The sequence below is a fragment of the Triturus cristatus genome, chromosome 5_2, assembly GCF_964204655.1.
Source record: "Triturus cristatus chromosome 5_2, aTriCri1.1, whole genome shotgun sequence".
Classification (NCBI taxonomy): Eukaryota; Metazoa; Chordata; class Amphibia; order Caudata; family Salamandridae; genus Triturus; species Triturus cristatus.
The window spans coordinates 414,864,430-414,878,902 of record NC_140588.1 but is presented as its reverse complement, the minus strand read 5'-3'; the positions used below and the strand labels follow the sequence as shown (position 1 = coordinate 414,878,902).

Sequence of the window (14,473 nt, the reverse complement as noted above, 5' to 3'; positions counted from 1 at the left end):
AGAAACATATGCATTGATGGAGCATATTAGTGCTGGGGGGAGTTCGTATCTTGGGTTGAATATGCATGCATTCAGTGATGGTGATATAAAATAAGTACCATTGTGTGATGCAGGGGCAGGTGGCGTATGGGAGATGGTGATTGACAGCTGCTAACCTCTGACAGCCATCATTCCTACCTAGTGCTAGTGGGATCGAGGGTAGCATTTCAGATTGTACTAGCCCCTTAGTAAACTTTTAGATAAAATTATTGGAGAATGGCCAAGAATACGAAGAGGGCCTAGTGCCATATTGGGAATAAAGCTTTTACTTTATTTTCTATCTTTGGAAAATAATTTCCATTTTCTGTACAGATTCTTTTTTACAGACTTACCTCAATACGAAGGGAACCATGCATTATTCATTATCTCCCCTTCCATTTTTGAATTTTACAAGCCCCCACATTGTCAGTTCCATCTCGAGCACAATGTGATATAATGCATTTCAAAGTAAAATGTCATTTTCGCTAGTTTAACTCATCAATGGGAATCCATTTGTTGATGTGTTTTAACATTTCATTTTCCATGAGATGTGTCCCATTTCTTCAGAAATCGGCGAGCAGAAAGTAGATTAAGAAGTAATGGGAATTTCCTTTTCCAAACAGAGCACAGAATCTGCCTTTCGCTACATACATAATGACTCAGACTTCAGTACCAGTAGTAGCTTCAGCCCAGAAGAAGAAAGAAAATCCAAAGTACAGGTACTTTATTTAGATTGTGTTCAATTTCTGAATGCATCTCCACACATGTGTTGCTTGCTAGTTGATGTTGAACTTGTCAAAATGTTGAGTCAAAACTTGCATACCCTCTCGTTTCAGCCTTAATAAATGTCACATAAATCTTTTCCCTTCAGAGCTATTCGTGCATAGTATGAATTTTCAGTACAGGTGTTAAATTATAAAGAACATTGAATCACATAATTTACACTGTTTACAATTTCCTCAAGTGGAGACGAGAGTTTATCAAATTTGTCATTTTTATTATCAGGCTAAATAAACCGTTTTCCCCTACAGATTGACTGCCTCCTATTTTTCACCAAGTGGCACGATTAAAAACTGCTTCTGAAGTTGCTGAAAATAAGCTATGTGCTATCTGTTATACATGTTGGCTGTACATGATTTTAGGACTATACCCCATGCACAGCTATAGCACATGTTCAGATCCCAGTTTTTGCAAGATCATTTAGACTCACCTGCATCATGCTTGCATTCTGATGTTTATTTCTTTGACAGGTGCTTGTCCCCTCCTGTTTTCTCAGTGTTCAGTTGCTTTTTCATCAATCACTTTGCTACACACGCTTATTGTGACACTGGCAGAATGCAGCAGATGACCCACATAGGCTCTTTTACCAGCCTGTGAAAGCACCATCCAATCCAAATTAGGCTCTGTGGTCCTACCATTGTGCCAATATCCTAAAATTGTCATTTGTTACAGATGCTAATCAGATGCATCTCTACTGTTATGCGGGAGCCTGTCCTCTATTCACTTCTGACCCCTTTTGCAACTGAAGACCGGTAAATATAAGAGGCTGGTATGTGTCATACTAAGCAGTCAAGACCCCTGATGTGGAATTCGTAAAAGTACGCCATTTTCTTAGGCTTTCGCAGCCTGTACCGCAGATTTCATTTAAGTATAACCATGCTAGACGTTGGAGCAATCTCACGTTTCTGCTACCCAATTGTTATTGGATTTTTACATGATCAGTCCGATTGGTGATTAAGTGCCAGGCACCCTGACACATCATGTCATAGTATTCCACAGACATCTTCACACTCTGAACCACACATGCACAACTTTCGTTTCCTCCAACTTCTGAAGGTCCCAGATCTATATGCCCCTTTATCATAGCAACCATTCCCCTGACACTTATTTTATCTAGTGCTGTACCCTTTAAGGCTATAGAAGTCTTGCAGTAACACACTGACCTGCTATCCTAGTCTTTCTTGGCCTCAGCATGTTCTACTGTATCCACTGAAAGTTTTGGCCTCTTCCTACCCATCATGCCTTTGATATTGCTGCCATTCTATCGCTACTAGATTCACTTCTCAATTCCTTATTGTTGTGCTTCCATTATCCTCTGCAGAGGAGTGCAGAGGGAGTGGAGACCGTGAGGCTAACAGCTTAGACTATTTAAATCAGCGGATTGCTGGCACTCGTGCATCAGTGTTGATGGATGCTTAGCGCTGCTGGCGAATGTAATTCTGTGAGAGGCATGTAAGCACCTTATCAAAAGCTTGTGTTGTATTATGGTAATTCCATATCAGAACTTTCCTGACCATTTTTCCCTGTTTTGAGGATTGACACTCTTCTTATGGTTTTCTTGCAGTACACAAAAATGTAATCTAAGAGATCAAGTACCCATAGAGACTGGTCATGTTGATTCCGGCTTAAGATAAAAATATTATGTGTTAATCCAGTTGTGTGCCTCTATATAGTATATCCCCAGCCCTGTTTATGTCTGTCAGCTAAGGCTTGAGTTAAGGCTTAACACTCAACATTTTGGGTGAGCATAACTGATTTCATCGTTGATGCCCTATTTTTACTCATAGGTTTGGGTTGGGTCACATTACGCATGATCATTCTCCACATTGTTTATTGAGCATGTAAATGTTGCCTGTCAACCACTGTGCAACACTCTCTGTTTGCAATTATGAAAACACTTGTGTCTCGGTTTGCAACTCCTCACAGGTGATTATGACAGGGGACCTACACCACACAATTGGGGGCCAGTGTCTTTGATATCAGAAATAACAATGCATTTATATTCTCCTGTTTATTTGTCTCTTGTTAGCAGAGTCATTGCCTATACATTGACCCAAACAAATGCCCAGAATCTCCTGAGAGGGTCATGGGATGAGCAAAAACATGTTGACCTTTTGTATTGATTGGGTTGAAGGGATTCACTCCCCTCAGAGTTTTAATCTGCCTATAGGGGACATTTAATAAAGTTTCTTATTACTCAACGATTAAGTAGTTTTATCCTACTTTTCACATTCACTTTGCACACTTTACCCATACTTGGCTCTCAAAGGGATATTATCTAGCAAAAAACGCTCCTAAACTCTCCTCCCTTTTTGTGAATTTTGCTCTGAGTAGGCAGGTGTATCCCACACCATAGAATCTACATTCATGGCCTGATGAAGCTTGCTACCCTAGGGTGGAGGAGGGTCTCCATTTAAAAAAAGGATACATTTTTCTTATTAGTTACAGTGACTAGCTAAGCATACAACTGATAATCTTCACTGGTCATATTGACCATGTGCATCTCTTTGTGTTTTGCATAGTTTATTTGGGAATGATGCTCATTTTGGTCCTTGAATCTTTCCCTTTAGTCCCATTTGAGACTAATTGTGTATAAAGAGAATATAAAGATATTATTACATCATAAATCAAGCTTGGGAATAGCTGCTCAAGACCAGAGTTGACCAGGATATGAGCCACTTCTGGAGAACTATTGTCATAATACCTCAAATGCATCCAAATCTATTTGACAGAGATTCTTCTATCAATGATGAATACTGGGGTTGCTCATTTCTCTAATGTATACTGTTTTTATTATACTCTGCTGCCTGATACTACTTTCAAATTGATCTAAGTGATTCAAGCTTTATATTGCAGTCCCTTGGGTAAAGCACTGGGACTGATGGTACATATTGACCTTATCAAATATGATGTAGACCTATAGGCACAACTTGCCCTAATTATTTTTTAATGCTGCTAGTAATTCTGCTATTCCTACCACATGGACTGAATCGGTTATTGTTCCAATGTACAAAAGAAGATAATAAGGGGGACCTTAAGTGCTACCGTCCAATTTCTGTTGTGAAGGTAGCGGGAATAATTATTTTGAAAGAGATTCAAACTTGGGGGTTAAGATAGAGGTATTTTAGGTGACACACATTATGGGTTTAGTTCTTAGTCCATTGAACAATGTTCAAATTTAAGGTTGGAGATTAATAAACGTACATCTGTCCTTGGAGGAAGCCTGCGTATAACCTTCATGAGCATCAGTTCTGCATTTGAGTGTTAGTCGCTTTAGGTTTTGTTCCACCTTGCATAAGATGGGAGTTCACTCAGCTATATGTGTTTTAATATGTTTACATCTGAATTTGATGCAATAGTCCGATATGGCCTAGGGGTGACTGCACAAGAGACCATTTTTTTTTTTAATAGAAGTAAATCGAGGCTGATTTTAGCACCTTTGTTGTTTATATTGTATACTAATAACGTGGAGGCTTATTTGAGGGGCAAGAGAAGGATACACTTAGATCAGGTAGAAAGACCATTCGTAGCCTGATCTTTGCTTACTGTAGTAATGTCAGGGACTTTGGCTGGGCTTGAAAAATTAACTTCTGGATGATTTGAAGCATGAACCCAACTTAAATAGGACCTTTATTCTTACTGTGAGCACTAAACCTTCTATATCAGAAACTCTTCTTAAGGTCTGGGTTTTGGAGAGAGATTTAGCCTTCTGCTTTAGCGATCATATTTGACAATTTTGGCAGGTGGTATCATTTATTAAATCTCAGACTAAGATTCTTTTATACCTTGGGATCAGTATTTAACTTTTCTGTCTCTCTATGGAACAAACCTCTTAAGGACATGTTGGCCATTATAACATCAAATGTAAGCATGCAATTGTATAGGGTGCTGGCTTGTGGGGATTTGCATATGTTACACCTTTACAAACCGAGAAAAATCGAATTTGTAGGCACTTATTAGGCTTATCTCAAGGTGGCACCCATCTGGTACGCCATGAAGATCTTGGTTTAAATTATATGGTGACTGCATTGAAGGTTGCCCCATTTTACCAGCACAGCTAAATCTCAAAATCATACTTGACTGTATACGCTTCCCATAAATGTCGGTGGATGGACTGTATTAAGGATTCATATCTGGAGCTAGGGCGATCAGAGCTGTATGAGACTGTGAAAGATTGAGGGTGGACAAATTCTGGGTAAAAAAAAATACATTTACGTTTCGAAGATGTTTATTAAGGAAGGCACCACAAACTGTTAAATCTGTTATGTCATTAATGATTAATAAAAACCAATTCATATATGGAACTGTTATTTAGGTCTGGTTTACACTTTTCACAAACGCAACATCTTGACCAGGTTTAGTACAGATATTTTGCATCAGTGGTTGGCTTTACTCAAGGGGATGACCTTTTTCAGATTTGGTTACCCAATGCCCTTGTGGTAATGCAGATCAGGCAGTGATTCTTCTTCTTTTGTTGTGTGGTTTTATTATTATTTTTAAGTCTCCATGTATTAAATGCCTTGAGCTTTTATTGAGACAGGAAAGGCTTTGAATTTGTGGACCAGCAGTTTTTGTGTGTCCATATGTTATCTACCTCAAAGGTCTGGTTTGCTGTTGCTTACTTTTTAGTTGGTGCTGTTAAAATGCAATAGCTATTTGCTGACAAAAGCTGACAAAAACACTTGTTTGAATCAAGAAATCCAGAAGGCCAGTATGTTGATGAATGTAGCAATCATCATTGTGAATGGTGCCGGATCTTCCTGGCCCTTGGTGAAGCTCCTCGAAGCCCAGGGGAGGAACTACACTGACAAAACCATTCACTTTCCAGGCAAACAAGTAATATTGGTTCTTACTTGATTAGGGCAAAAGTAATGTATTTAAGCTCATGCTGTCAGTAGCTACATTGTTGTGCTGTGACAACATGGGCTGCTTTGTGCTGTTTGGCATGAGTGCTTTCTTAACTTCTCTCATATATGGTTGCTAACACAACCTTTGATAACTTCAACCTTTTTTACTCATTCCAGTTAAGATGCAGATGTTATAGCAACAGCTGTGTCTTTCATTGTAACGGCCGCCCTACCGACCAGACCTCTGAAGTCTTTCCCGATGACTCAAGGTTTTAAGACCTTTAGGGTCTACATTCAAAGTCTTCAGCAGAAACTCCTCATCCTTTCTATGAATGTATCAGGGGTGTGGAATTTTCAAAATAATCTACTTGTCCATGGGACAAAATGCCACTGAGATCTACATGTCCTGTAAAATCCACTTGTCCCACCTACTCCCGTCCACACATCAAACATAAGTAGAATTCATTGCTCTTTATTTTGAGGTTGACAGGCTAAGAGGGGCCCAGTTGTAGCCCTCACTCCCTCTTCCAGCTGACAGAGCGAGGGGGTGGGGGAAGGTTCAGCACACCACTGAGTTACAGATAAGAAGGTGAGGAAAAAACAGCTTCAACCTTTTGAAATGGAAATAGAGCCATTGCACTGCCTGTTCTCGCCTGGGTCAAGTTTCGCCTTTTCTGTTGCTGTGTGCAGATATTGTGGAAATACCCGTGGGCGGTGAGGCTTGCAGAAATGTCCCTAATGCAGACCCCCTGTGCGGTTCTCTCACCTTGGGGCACAATAAAGGAGGGAAAGAATGTCTTGCTTTTAAAGGGGTATCCATGCTCTGAGCGGATGGCCTGTGTCCACAGCCACTTGCACGGTTAGGTTGTGCGCACGCACTTAAAAAATGCAGGACATTCATTTTCTTCACCCGATGGATCAATGTGAATTTTAATATGGCCTGAATACGCTTACATAAGACTTTGAGTGCTAATAAAAGAATGGCATTTTTTTGCGGTTTTATAGAGCGCGAATTCGATCTGAAGGTATTGGAGCGCTTTACATGAGCGCCTGTTACATTTACACAAGGACTGTCACATTCATTTATTTTTCTTATTAAGTAGCACTATTAAATTGGCGCCACTGCACTGTAAATCAAATGTGTTATGCAGAGGGGACATTTGGTTGTAGAGTCCGAAAATGCGCCTTCTAATCCAAGCTCACGTCCCCGCTTTACCAACGTGGTATAATCTGGACAACCTCTTTACCTATTAATTATCCAGTGTCCTTTTACAGTTAAAGTTAGCATTTAAGCAATCCTGGCAGCTCAAGAAAGAAACTGCAGCGCTGCGGCAGCTTAAATGAAATGCGTACAACGGACTTAATTATACACACTAAAATACTAGGCACCGGCCAATTGAGCATTTTCTCTCACAAATGGGAAAGATATCGCCCATTAGTGAGGGAAATTGCCCAGTATGGCAATTCTGTGTCACACATCTGGTGTGAAAGGGGGTCCCCGGGGGTTCTAATCAGCTCTCTGCATAGCAATGGAAACGTGCGCAGTTGGCATGACTTACAGCACGGCTACAATAGCAACGGTTGGTCACATCTGTTGGTACTTCAGGTGTGGAATTAACTGAATTCTGGGGCTCCCGGAGCTAGGGCACTGACGCCGAACAGCATGGGCAACAAAGACACTCTTTCCTGACATGTTATCAACAGCACAAAACGGGAGGGGGGGGGGGGGGAAGGGAAGTTGAAATGAAAGTGCTGCTAACAGCTATATATTAATATTCAAAACCCTACAAACTGAGGCAGCGTAGTGTTGGGAGGATTTGGTAAAAGGTCACAAGCCATAGTAAACACGCAGTGACTGGGCCCCAATAATAGGAACTCAGTGGGTTCATGGTCAAGCCAGGCTTGAAACCCGATAATCTTTGAAGTGCAGGCGCGCAACACCCATTGGACTCACAGGGCTTCAGCCCCCCCCCCCCGTCGCGTGTGGCAGCCCGGGATGAGACAGCTTCCCGGGCAGTCACACAGCCGCACCCGAGCAATTCACAGGTCTTTAAAAGACCATTTCCATGTTAATGAGGCCTGTTGCTGTTGTTTCACCCCTTCTACGAGCCCCTGCAGCTCCATTCTGCCTATTGCTCACCCCTTCTAAGAGCCCCTGCAGCTCCACTCTGCCTATTGCTTAAAGTTTCAGCCCCCCCCCCCCGAAATTTGTTCTTAGCCCCCCCCCCCGAAATTTGGCTCTAGTTGCGCCTCTGTTGAAGTGCAATATCCACCAGGTGGAAGAGGGGGTTGGGGGGACAGGGGGTAGGGCTGCAGCCTCAAAGCACACAGATGGAACTTTCCTACCTGAACCGATAAGACAGGAGCAGCAGCGTGAAGAGCTGTAGGCTGGAAAGGCCGATCCGACTTCCCACCTTACCGTGGTTGATGCAAATGCCGCGTAAACCGGATCCTTTGGCGGGCTTCTCTGGAAGTGGAAACCAGTGATGTTTACAGTGGTCTCTGCTAGCGCTTCGGCCACAGCCCCTCCAAAACCCCACAGTCGGCTCTCGCTCACTCAACCCCGGAGCAATGAGGATCGGAAGCCGGTGGCAGCAGTGATCTCCGGGTGCCCATGGGACAGGAGCACTAGGTAGAGGCGGCGGCAGGGTCCTGCAACATAACGGGGGCCTCGTGTAAACAAGTGGGGGCAGAATGTCAATTTATTTGCGGATCCCCCGGTACTGCGGCACTGCTTTACTGTGCCCTCTGCTTCAGCGCCCCCACGTTTTATGCTCCGTCTCACGCTCCAATAGCAGGGATGAGAGCCCGCGCTTTCTGGAACCACAAGGTTACACACGGTCTCTCACAGCAGGCGCACCGGTTCTATTCTAATTATGGAGCGATCTGCAAGCTGAGCAAAATATAACCCTTTTGAACACTCTACGAGTGCTATGGCGGGCATTATGCTAGTGCGCCTTATTTTACCTCGCGGCGGCCACAAACTCCTACTTGCAGAGACTGAGTGACGTTTCACTCCCTCAGCCAATCACTGTCTAGAGCCCAGTTATGTTCTGCCAGCCAATCAGAAGCCTCCAAAGGCTCCCGGCACGCTTCTCTGATTGGCTGTGAGCCCCATAGTGCTCACAGCCTGTTTCATTTACGTGATTTAATGTCTACTTGTCCGTCGGACGAAATAGACATTAAATCTTCTTGCCCACCGATAAAAACAACTTGGTTCGGGCGTCGGGCGATATGATTCCCCCACCCCTGATGTATGTTCTTATGACGCATTCTTTTCCCCCGCAGGGAATCACAACGCGGTAGTTACAACGACCGCGTTGTGATTCTGCATACTATTACTCCGCAAGTCGGAACGACGACATGCGGAGGGGGGGCGCTGGATGTTGCAATAGTATAATTTACTATTCCAACTCCAGTCTGTGCGGACAATAGGGAAGGTGTTGAATTTTAAATCCAACACCCCTCCCCCCCGAATTGCGGAGTAATGGTATGTGGAATCACAACGCGGTCGTTATAACGACCGGGTTGTGATTCTCTGCGGGGAAAAGATTTGTAGTAAACTTTGTTTACCCCTTTCTATTTAGTTATTTATAGACAGGGGGTTTACTGTACCAGACCTCATCAATTCTGCTAGCCCTGGTAAACCAAGAGTGACAATCATCCATCTCATTTTCTAATTGTTTCTCCCACTTGTGGTGTTTTCCACCAATGTCAGCATGTTATCCTCTGGTCCTGTATCGAAAACCTCATCTTCAGCCATGCTTCCAGTAACCCAGAAATGCTGCTATTGGTTCAAATGGACAAGGGTTTTAATTTTGATTACTGTTCAAAAAGTAGTGGCTTGCATCCAAAGAAATATGTTTCGCTTATTTCATATATCAATTTATTTGTATATTATGCAATAGAGACTACCATCAGAGCATTTTCTGTGGAGGGATAAGCAAGGTGATTTAGAGATGTTCGATGTTGCACCAGCAAGACTCGAACGTGTTCCAAGAGGATTCAGGGGGTCTCTCCAAAGAGTAACTTGGGGTTCATAAGAAAGGGATCCTATGGTGTTCTTGTATAAACTGGTGTAAACATTTGGTGGTATCCGCTTATCTGTGATGTCTTAGCAGCTTGATGGGCACCTAGGTTTTTAAATTTTACCTGCCAGAATGCCTAAGGAGAGGAAATGTCTGCTCCACAGGCAAAGCAGAGAAGTCAAATCTGTTGCCCTTTCTCAAAATGTTGGTGGTGTTGGAGTCTTAGATGTACAGTGAGAATGAGTGAATGCATTTTAGGTTGATAGGCAGTCAGTCCCTCAATCATTTGTACTTGAGTGTTGTAATAGCACGTCATTTTTTTGTAGCTGTTTTTGGTTATCTGAAGGGCTGGCAAGGCTGGAAGATCTTTGAGGTATCCTGTGGTGTGGCCAACAGCACATTGTGGCTAGATAGTCTAAAATTATCTTTCCATGATTAGTAGCCATTATAGATTCTTCAAGGGTGTGGTGTAGTTTTGGGCATCTCAGATGGTGAGCCAAGGTCTTGTGTAGATGTTGAGGCAGAAGTTCAAGTGGAATTCAATAGAAGAACCATGTGATTGTGTTGGTAAGGTGCAATAAGGCAACTGTTACATAGCTGGTACAGATGGTATAGTGCTGAATGGATAGCTTTGTAAACCTCGGGAGAGAAACTGCTGCTACTATTCATGTTCTGGGTTGCATATATTTAGCATGAGTGGTAGGGTGTTCAAATTCAATCATTCCAGTTGAGAGGCCAAGATAATGCATCGGCTGTTGTATCGGACCAACCATGCCTGCTTATTTTTTGTTCATCACATATGAACTTTGTATATAGGTTGCTGTAGCTGATGTTTTGTAGCAAATATTGTCCTGCATGTATCAATAGATGTGAAAGAATCCTGGAGACTCATTTTTTTGCTGTGAATGGCAGGGTTGGTCTTGTGCACTTGGTTGAAGTAGGGTAAAGTGGATTCTGAGTAAGATTTTGAGAGGCAGTTGAGGGAAGGGGGAAAATAAAATGTGAGCTGTAGTTTTAAGCTGTGAGAAGGCCCTACTTAATGAATACGTCCCTAGAAACTGGTTTGGCTATGCTCTAAACATGGGTTGACGTCACACCAGTTTGTCAAGCCCTGTACTCTTAAATAACCTGCCCCAGTGTTTTTACGATTTGAAATTTGGATCTGCATTTCCTTGGATGAAGTTTAATAGATCAATAGCTTAATTAGATATTTTGGGACCTTGCTTCAAAATTAATGTTTCACATTAAAACAGATTTTTTTTTTTTTTACAGAGTTTTATATAGCGCGAGCTGACCCGAATCTGGTATCGGAGCGCTTTACATAGCACCAGTTACGTTACATGAGGATACACATTCATTTTTGGTTGGCACGGGGAGATTAAGTGATTTGCCCAGAATCACGGGATATTTAGCGTCATTGCCGAGACTCAAACCCAGTTCCCCAGGTTCGAGGTCGACCGCCCTAGCCATTAGGCCAACTCCTCTCCTTGAATGTTATTTTGCAATGTTATTTTGAAATCTCACAAGAGCTAATTGCAAGGGCAGTTTTTGGTGCTTTGTTAGCAGCTGTCCAACTGTTTGGGAAGGCTTGTGTAGATTATGCTGCAATAGCCTATGTTTAATAATAGTAGAATTCTGACTAGCTTCCCTCAGTAGCTTGTTTATAGATATCATAGGATTTTCTGTGAAATAGTCAGTCAAAGGTTTTGTACCCTTGACCAGTAGGTTAGCAGGTGAATGGTTTGTTAATAGTCAATGGTTTTATGCATATTCTTTGTTTTTGCATTGTTCGGCTCGTGCCTAGAAAATTAAGCCACATGAATTGTTTTCACCCATTTGTAGCATATCTGTGTTAGAGAGGAGTTTCTTTAATGATTGAGCGAAACGGTTGATTAGTACAGCATGTCATGTTTCTCAAGCCCCAAGGTGTATATATTGTACAAGGATGGACCTATCATCTGTACCTATCTGGAATAGTAGGTAATTGTCCTAGATTAACTGTGTTGTGTGATGCAAGGGGTGATTAAGATGATCCCTAAAGTATGCCACATGAAAGATACTAAACAATTTCAGCTTGTGACAGTGCAGCAGAGAGATTGGATGTGTTCTGTGTATCCAAATGATTAGTCTAGTCAAATAAGTTAAAAAAATGGGCTAACCTAGAACTAATTGCTAAACCATGTCTGTGAGTGGATTGTTATTGAATTTTTTCCGTAGAAAACGATGGTGAAAAGTCTACCACTCTATAATGACGCGTTAATCCAATTTAGGGTATAACTGTTTATATTCCCATGTGTGGTATCATTTTGTATGTTTTTAGGGACGGAAAAGTCAAATAACATCAAAAATTGTTTCTGATGACCATAATATCAAATTGGGATTAATACAATAAACAACGATAATTATATGTTAATGTCAAAACTGTTTGGCATATTTTTTATTTACATTTTTTTAACATCATTTGAAAAAGATAAACATATTTCAATTAGATAATATATAGCACTTCTCAATATGACACTGACAAATGAAAATTGTTAGAGATAAATTCAAACAGCACTCCTCAGTATAAGAATAGTATGATTTCAATCATCGTCCATGTCCACTTCCATGGAATTGCAACAGCTTATTCCTCGACAATCCGTGCACGCATCTGTGCACACTATTCCCTGTCTTTTGCATATACATTGCAGAGTCGCACATTGATTTTTGCTACAGCCACATTTCACAAATTGTAATAAATGATCTGGTGCTGGTGATTGACTCATTCTAATGGGAGCCAATCTTCCATCTTTCACTTCAAATCCCCACTGTAACGGATCAATATGAATACCCATCCACTGCTGCACCTGATAAACTCTTGAGTGAATGAAATTTGCAGGCATCCTCTGTAGGAGGCAAGAATTCCGGTTTCACATATATTGTTGATTTTGTTGCCTTTGAAGTGAAAGTTCGAAGTCTCATATCATGTAGTGTGCTGTCTCCTGTTATTCCTCCATACAACTCTATAATAGCATTAAGACCAGCATTTTCAATAATTTCTTCTGTTGATTTTTGTGAAGTTTGGAATACGGCAGCACTTTCTTTGAAGCCGACTGATTTTCTTAGCAACTTTATGGAGTCACGTTTTCCTAATCCAAATGGTTTGCAGGTGGTATCACATCCTAATATGGCGTGAGCAAATAAGATGTGAGAGCAGACGTCATTACCTAAAGCTTTTGCTAATTTCCTAATATCATACACAGTTATGTTTTTGGAAGATTTCTTAGGTTCTGGGCAAAGGAAAATATCAAATTGTTTTTCTTGAAAATGATGGAGTAGTATGAGAAGATCGGTGTCCTCGCCAACAATGGATGTAGGATGAGTTTTGGCCGACTCTATAGCCTCCAAAACGACAATGAAGTCTACATCACTATGAGCTTGCTTTGATTTACACCCAGCTTCTTGTAACTTTTGCGATAATTGATCAATGAAGGCTTGTTTATTTTCATTATTACTCAGAAATAATTGTTTCTGGATGGCGATGGATGTAGAAGTTATGAAATTTACTTTAGGTCCTACAAATACCTCGGTTTCTTTTTAGATGGGCTTCTGATTTTGTAGAAAACGTATCTCCATATCCGTCGAATACTATTATTGCCTGGCCATACTTTGTTAGCACATATTTCTCATAGGCACAAGGCAGCTCATGGAATGTCTGATTCGGACTCCAAGGAAGGCAATGTAGTAACCACCCACCATCAATGACGAACTGCATATTTCCGGGCATGTTAGCAACGGCCGGTACTTGCTCTTTAATATAATTGGCAAGCTGCGACTTCCCAGATTCCCTCATAAGTTCATGCTTCTTGACTAAACTAGCTGGGTATGAGCAAAGCTCATAACGAAACACCTCCTGCAAATCCACGCCACTAGTCTGAACTTTCTGCCCAACACAAACGTGAAACTTAGATATTTTTCTCTCCCTGCATGTTTTTTGAATTCCAGTCACTTCTCTTTCAGTGAGTACAGATACATAGTCATCTTCTTGAAACACCACATCACAAATGTAACACTTTTCTACGTCCATTTTCACTGTATCTCACAGCGACTCGCAAGAACCTGTAAAACATAAATGAAACATTTTTGATTAACAAAAAAAAAAACAATAACAACAAAGTAACAAAACACAAACAATAGCAAACTTTTTATTTCAAAAGTTAATTGTAATATTTACGTTCCTTCACACTTTGTCATACAAGTCAACAAAAAAATTATACAAACTTTGTCTATCTGACATATTCCGTGATTATTTGATATTATGGTCATCAGAAACAATTTTTGATGTTATTTTTGACTTTCCCGTCCCTAAAAACTTATAAAATGATACCACACATGGGCATATAAACAGTTATACCCTGTATCTCAAATAATGGGCAGCCATTTTGAAAAATCCGCCATATTGGATTAACTCGTCATGATAGAGTGGTAGACTTTTCAACATCGTTTTCTACGGAAAAATTTCAATAACAATCCACACACAGAAATTGTATTGCAATTAGTTCTAGGTTCCGCAACAAATTGACTAGTCTTGATTCCTACTTTACCATCCTCACCCTAGAGAAAGATTGGAATTTCCTCCATTTCATAGTAGCAAACTCATGTTTTGCTTCACCATAGCTCAGTGTGTACTTATCATAGTATTCAACACAGTTATTGCCGACCTTTTTGTCACCTTGTCTAAGCAACAACTTGTACCAGACCCTCCTTGGGAGGTAACCTACTACAGCTTTCAATCGGTCCTGCTTGCCTTTCAGGATCTAG

At 41.2% G+C, this 14,473-nt stretch overlaps 1 protein-coding gene across 4 annotated transcripts in view; it reads left to right on the top strand.

Annotated features, from left to right (window-relative positions):
- The window catches only part of PPP4R1 (protein phosphatase 4 regulatory subunit 1), an 803,115-nt gene that overhangs the window by 482,177 nt on the left and 306,465 nt on the right, over window positions 1-14,473 (top strand). For all 4 annotated transcript variants that reach the window (XM_085607334.1, XM_085607333.1, XM_085607331.1 and 1 more), the window contains exon 13: window positions 642-737. In XM_085607334.1, the coding sequence (XP_085463460.1) occupies window positions 642-737 (96 nt within the window). The remainder of the gene's footprint in view (window positions 1-641; window positions 738-14,473) is intronic.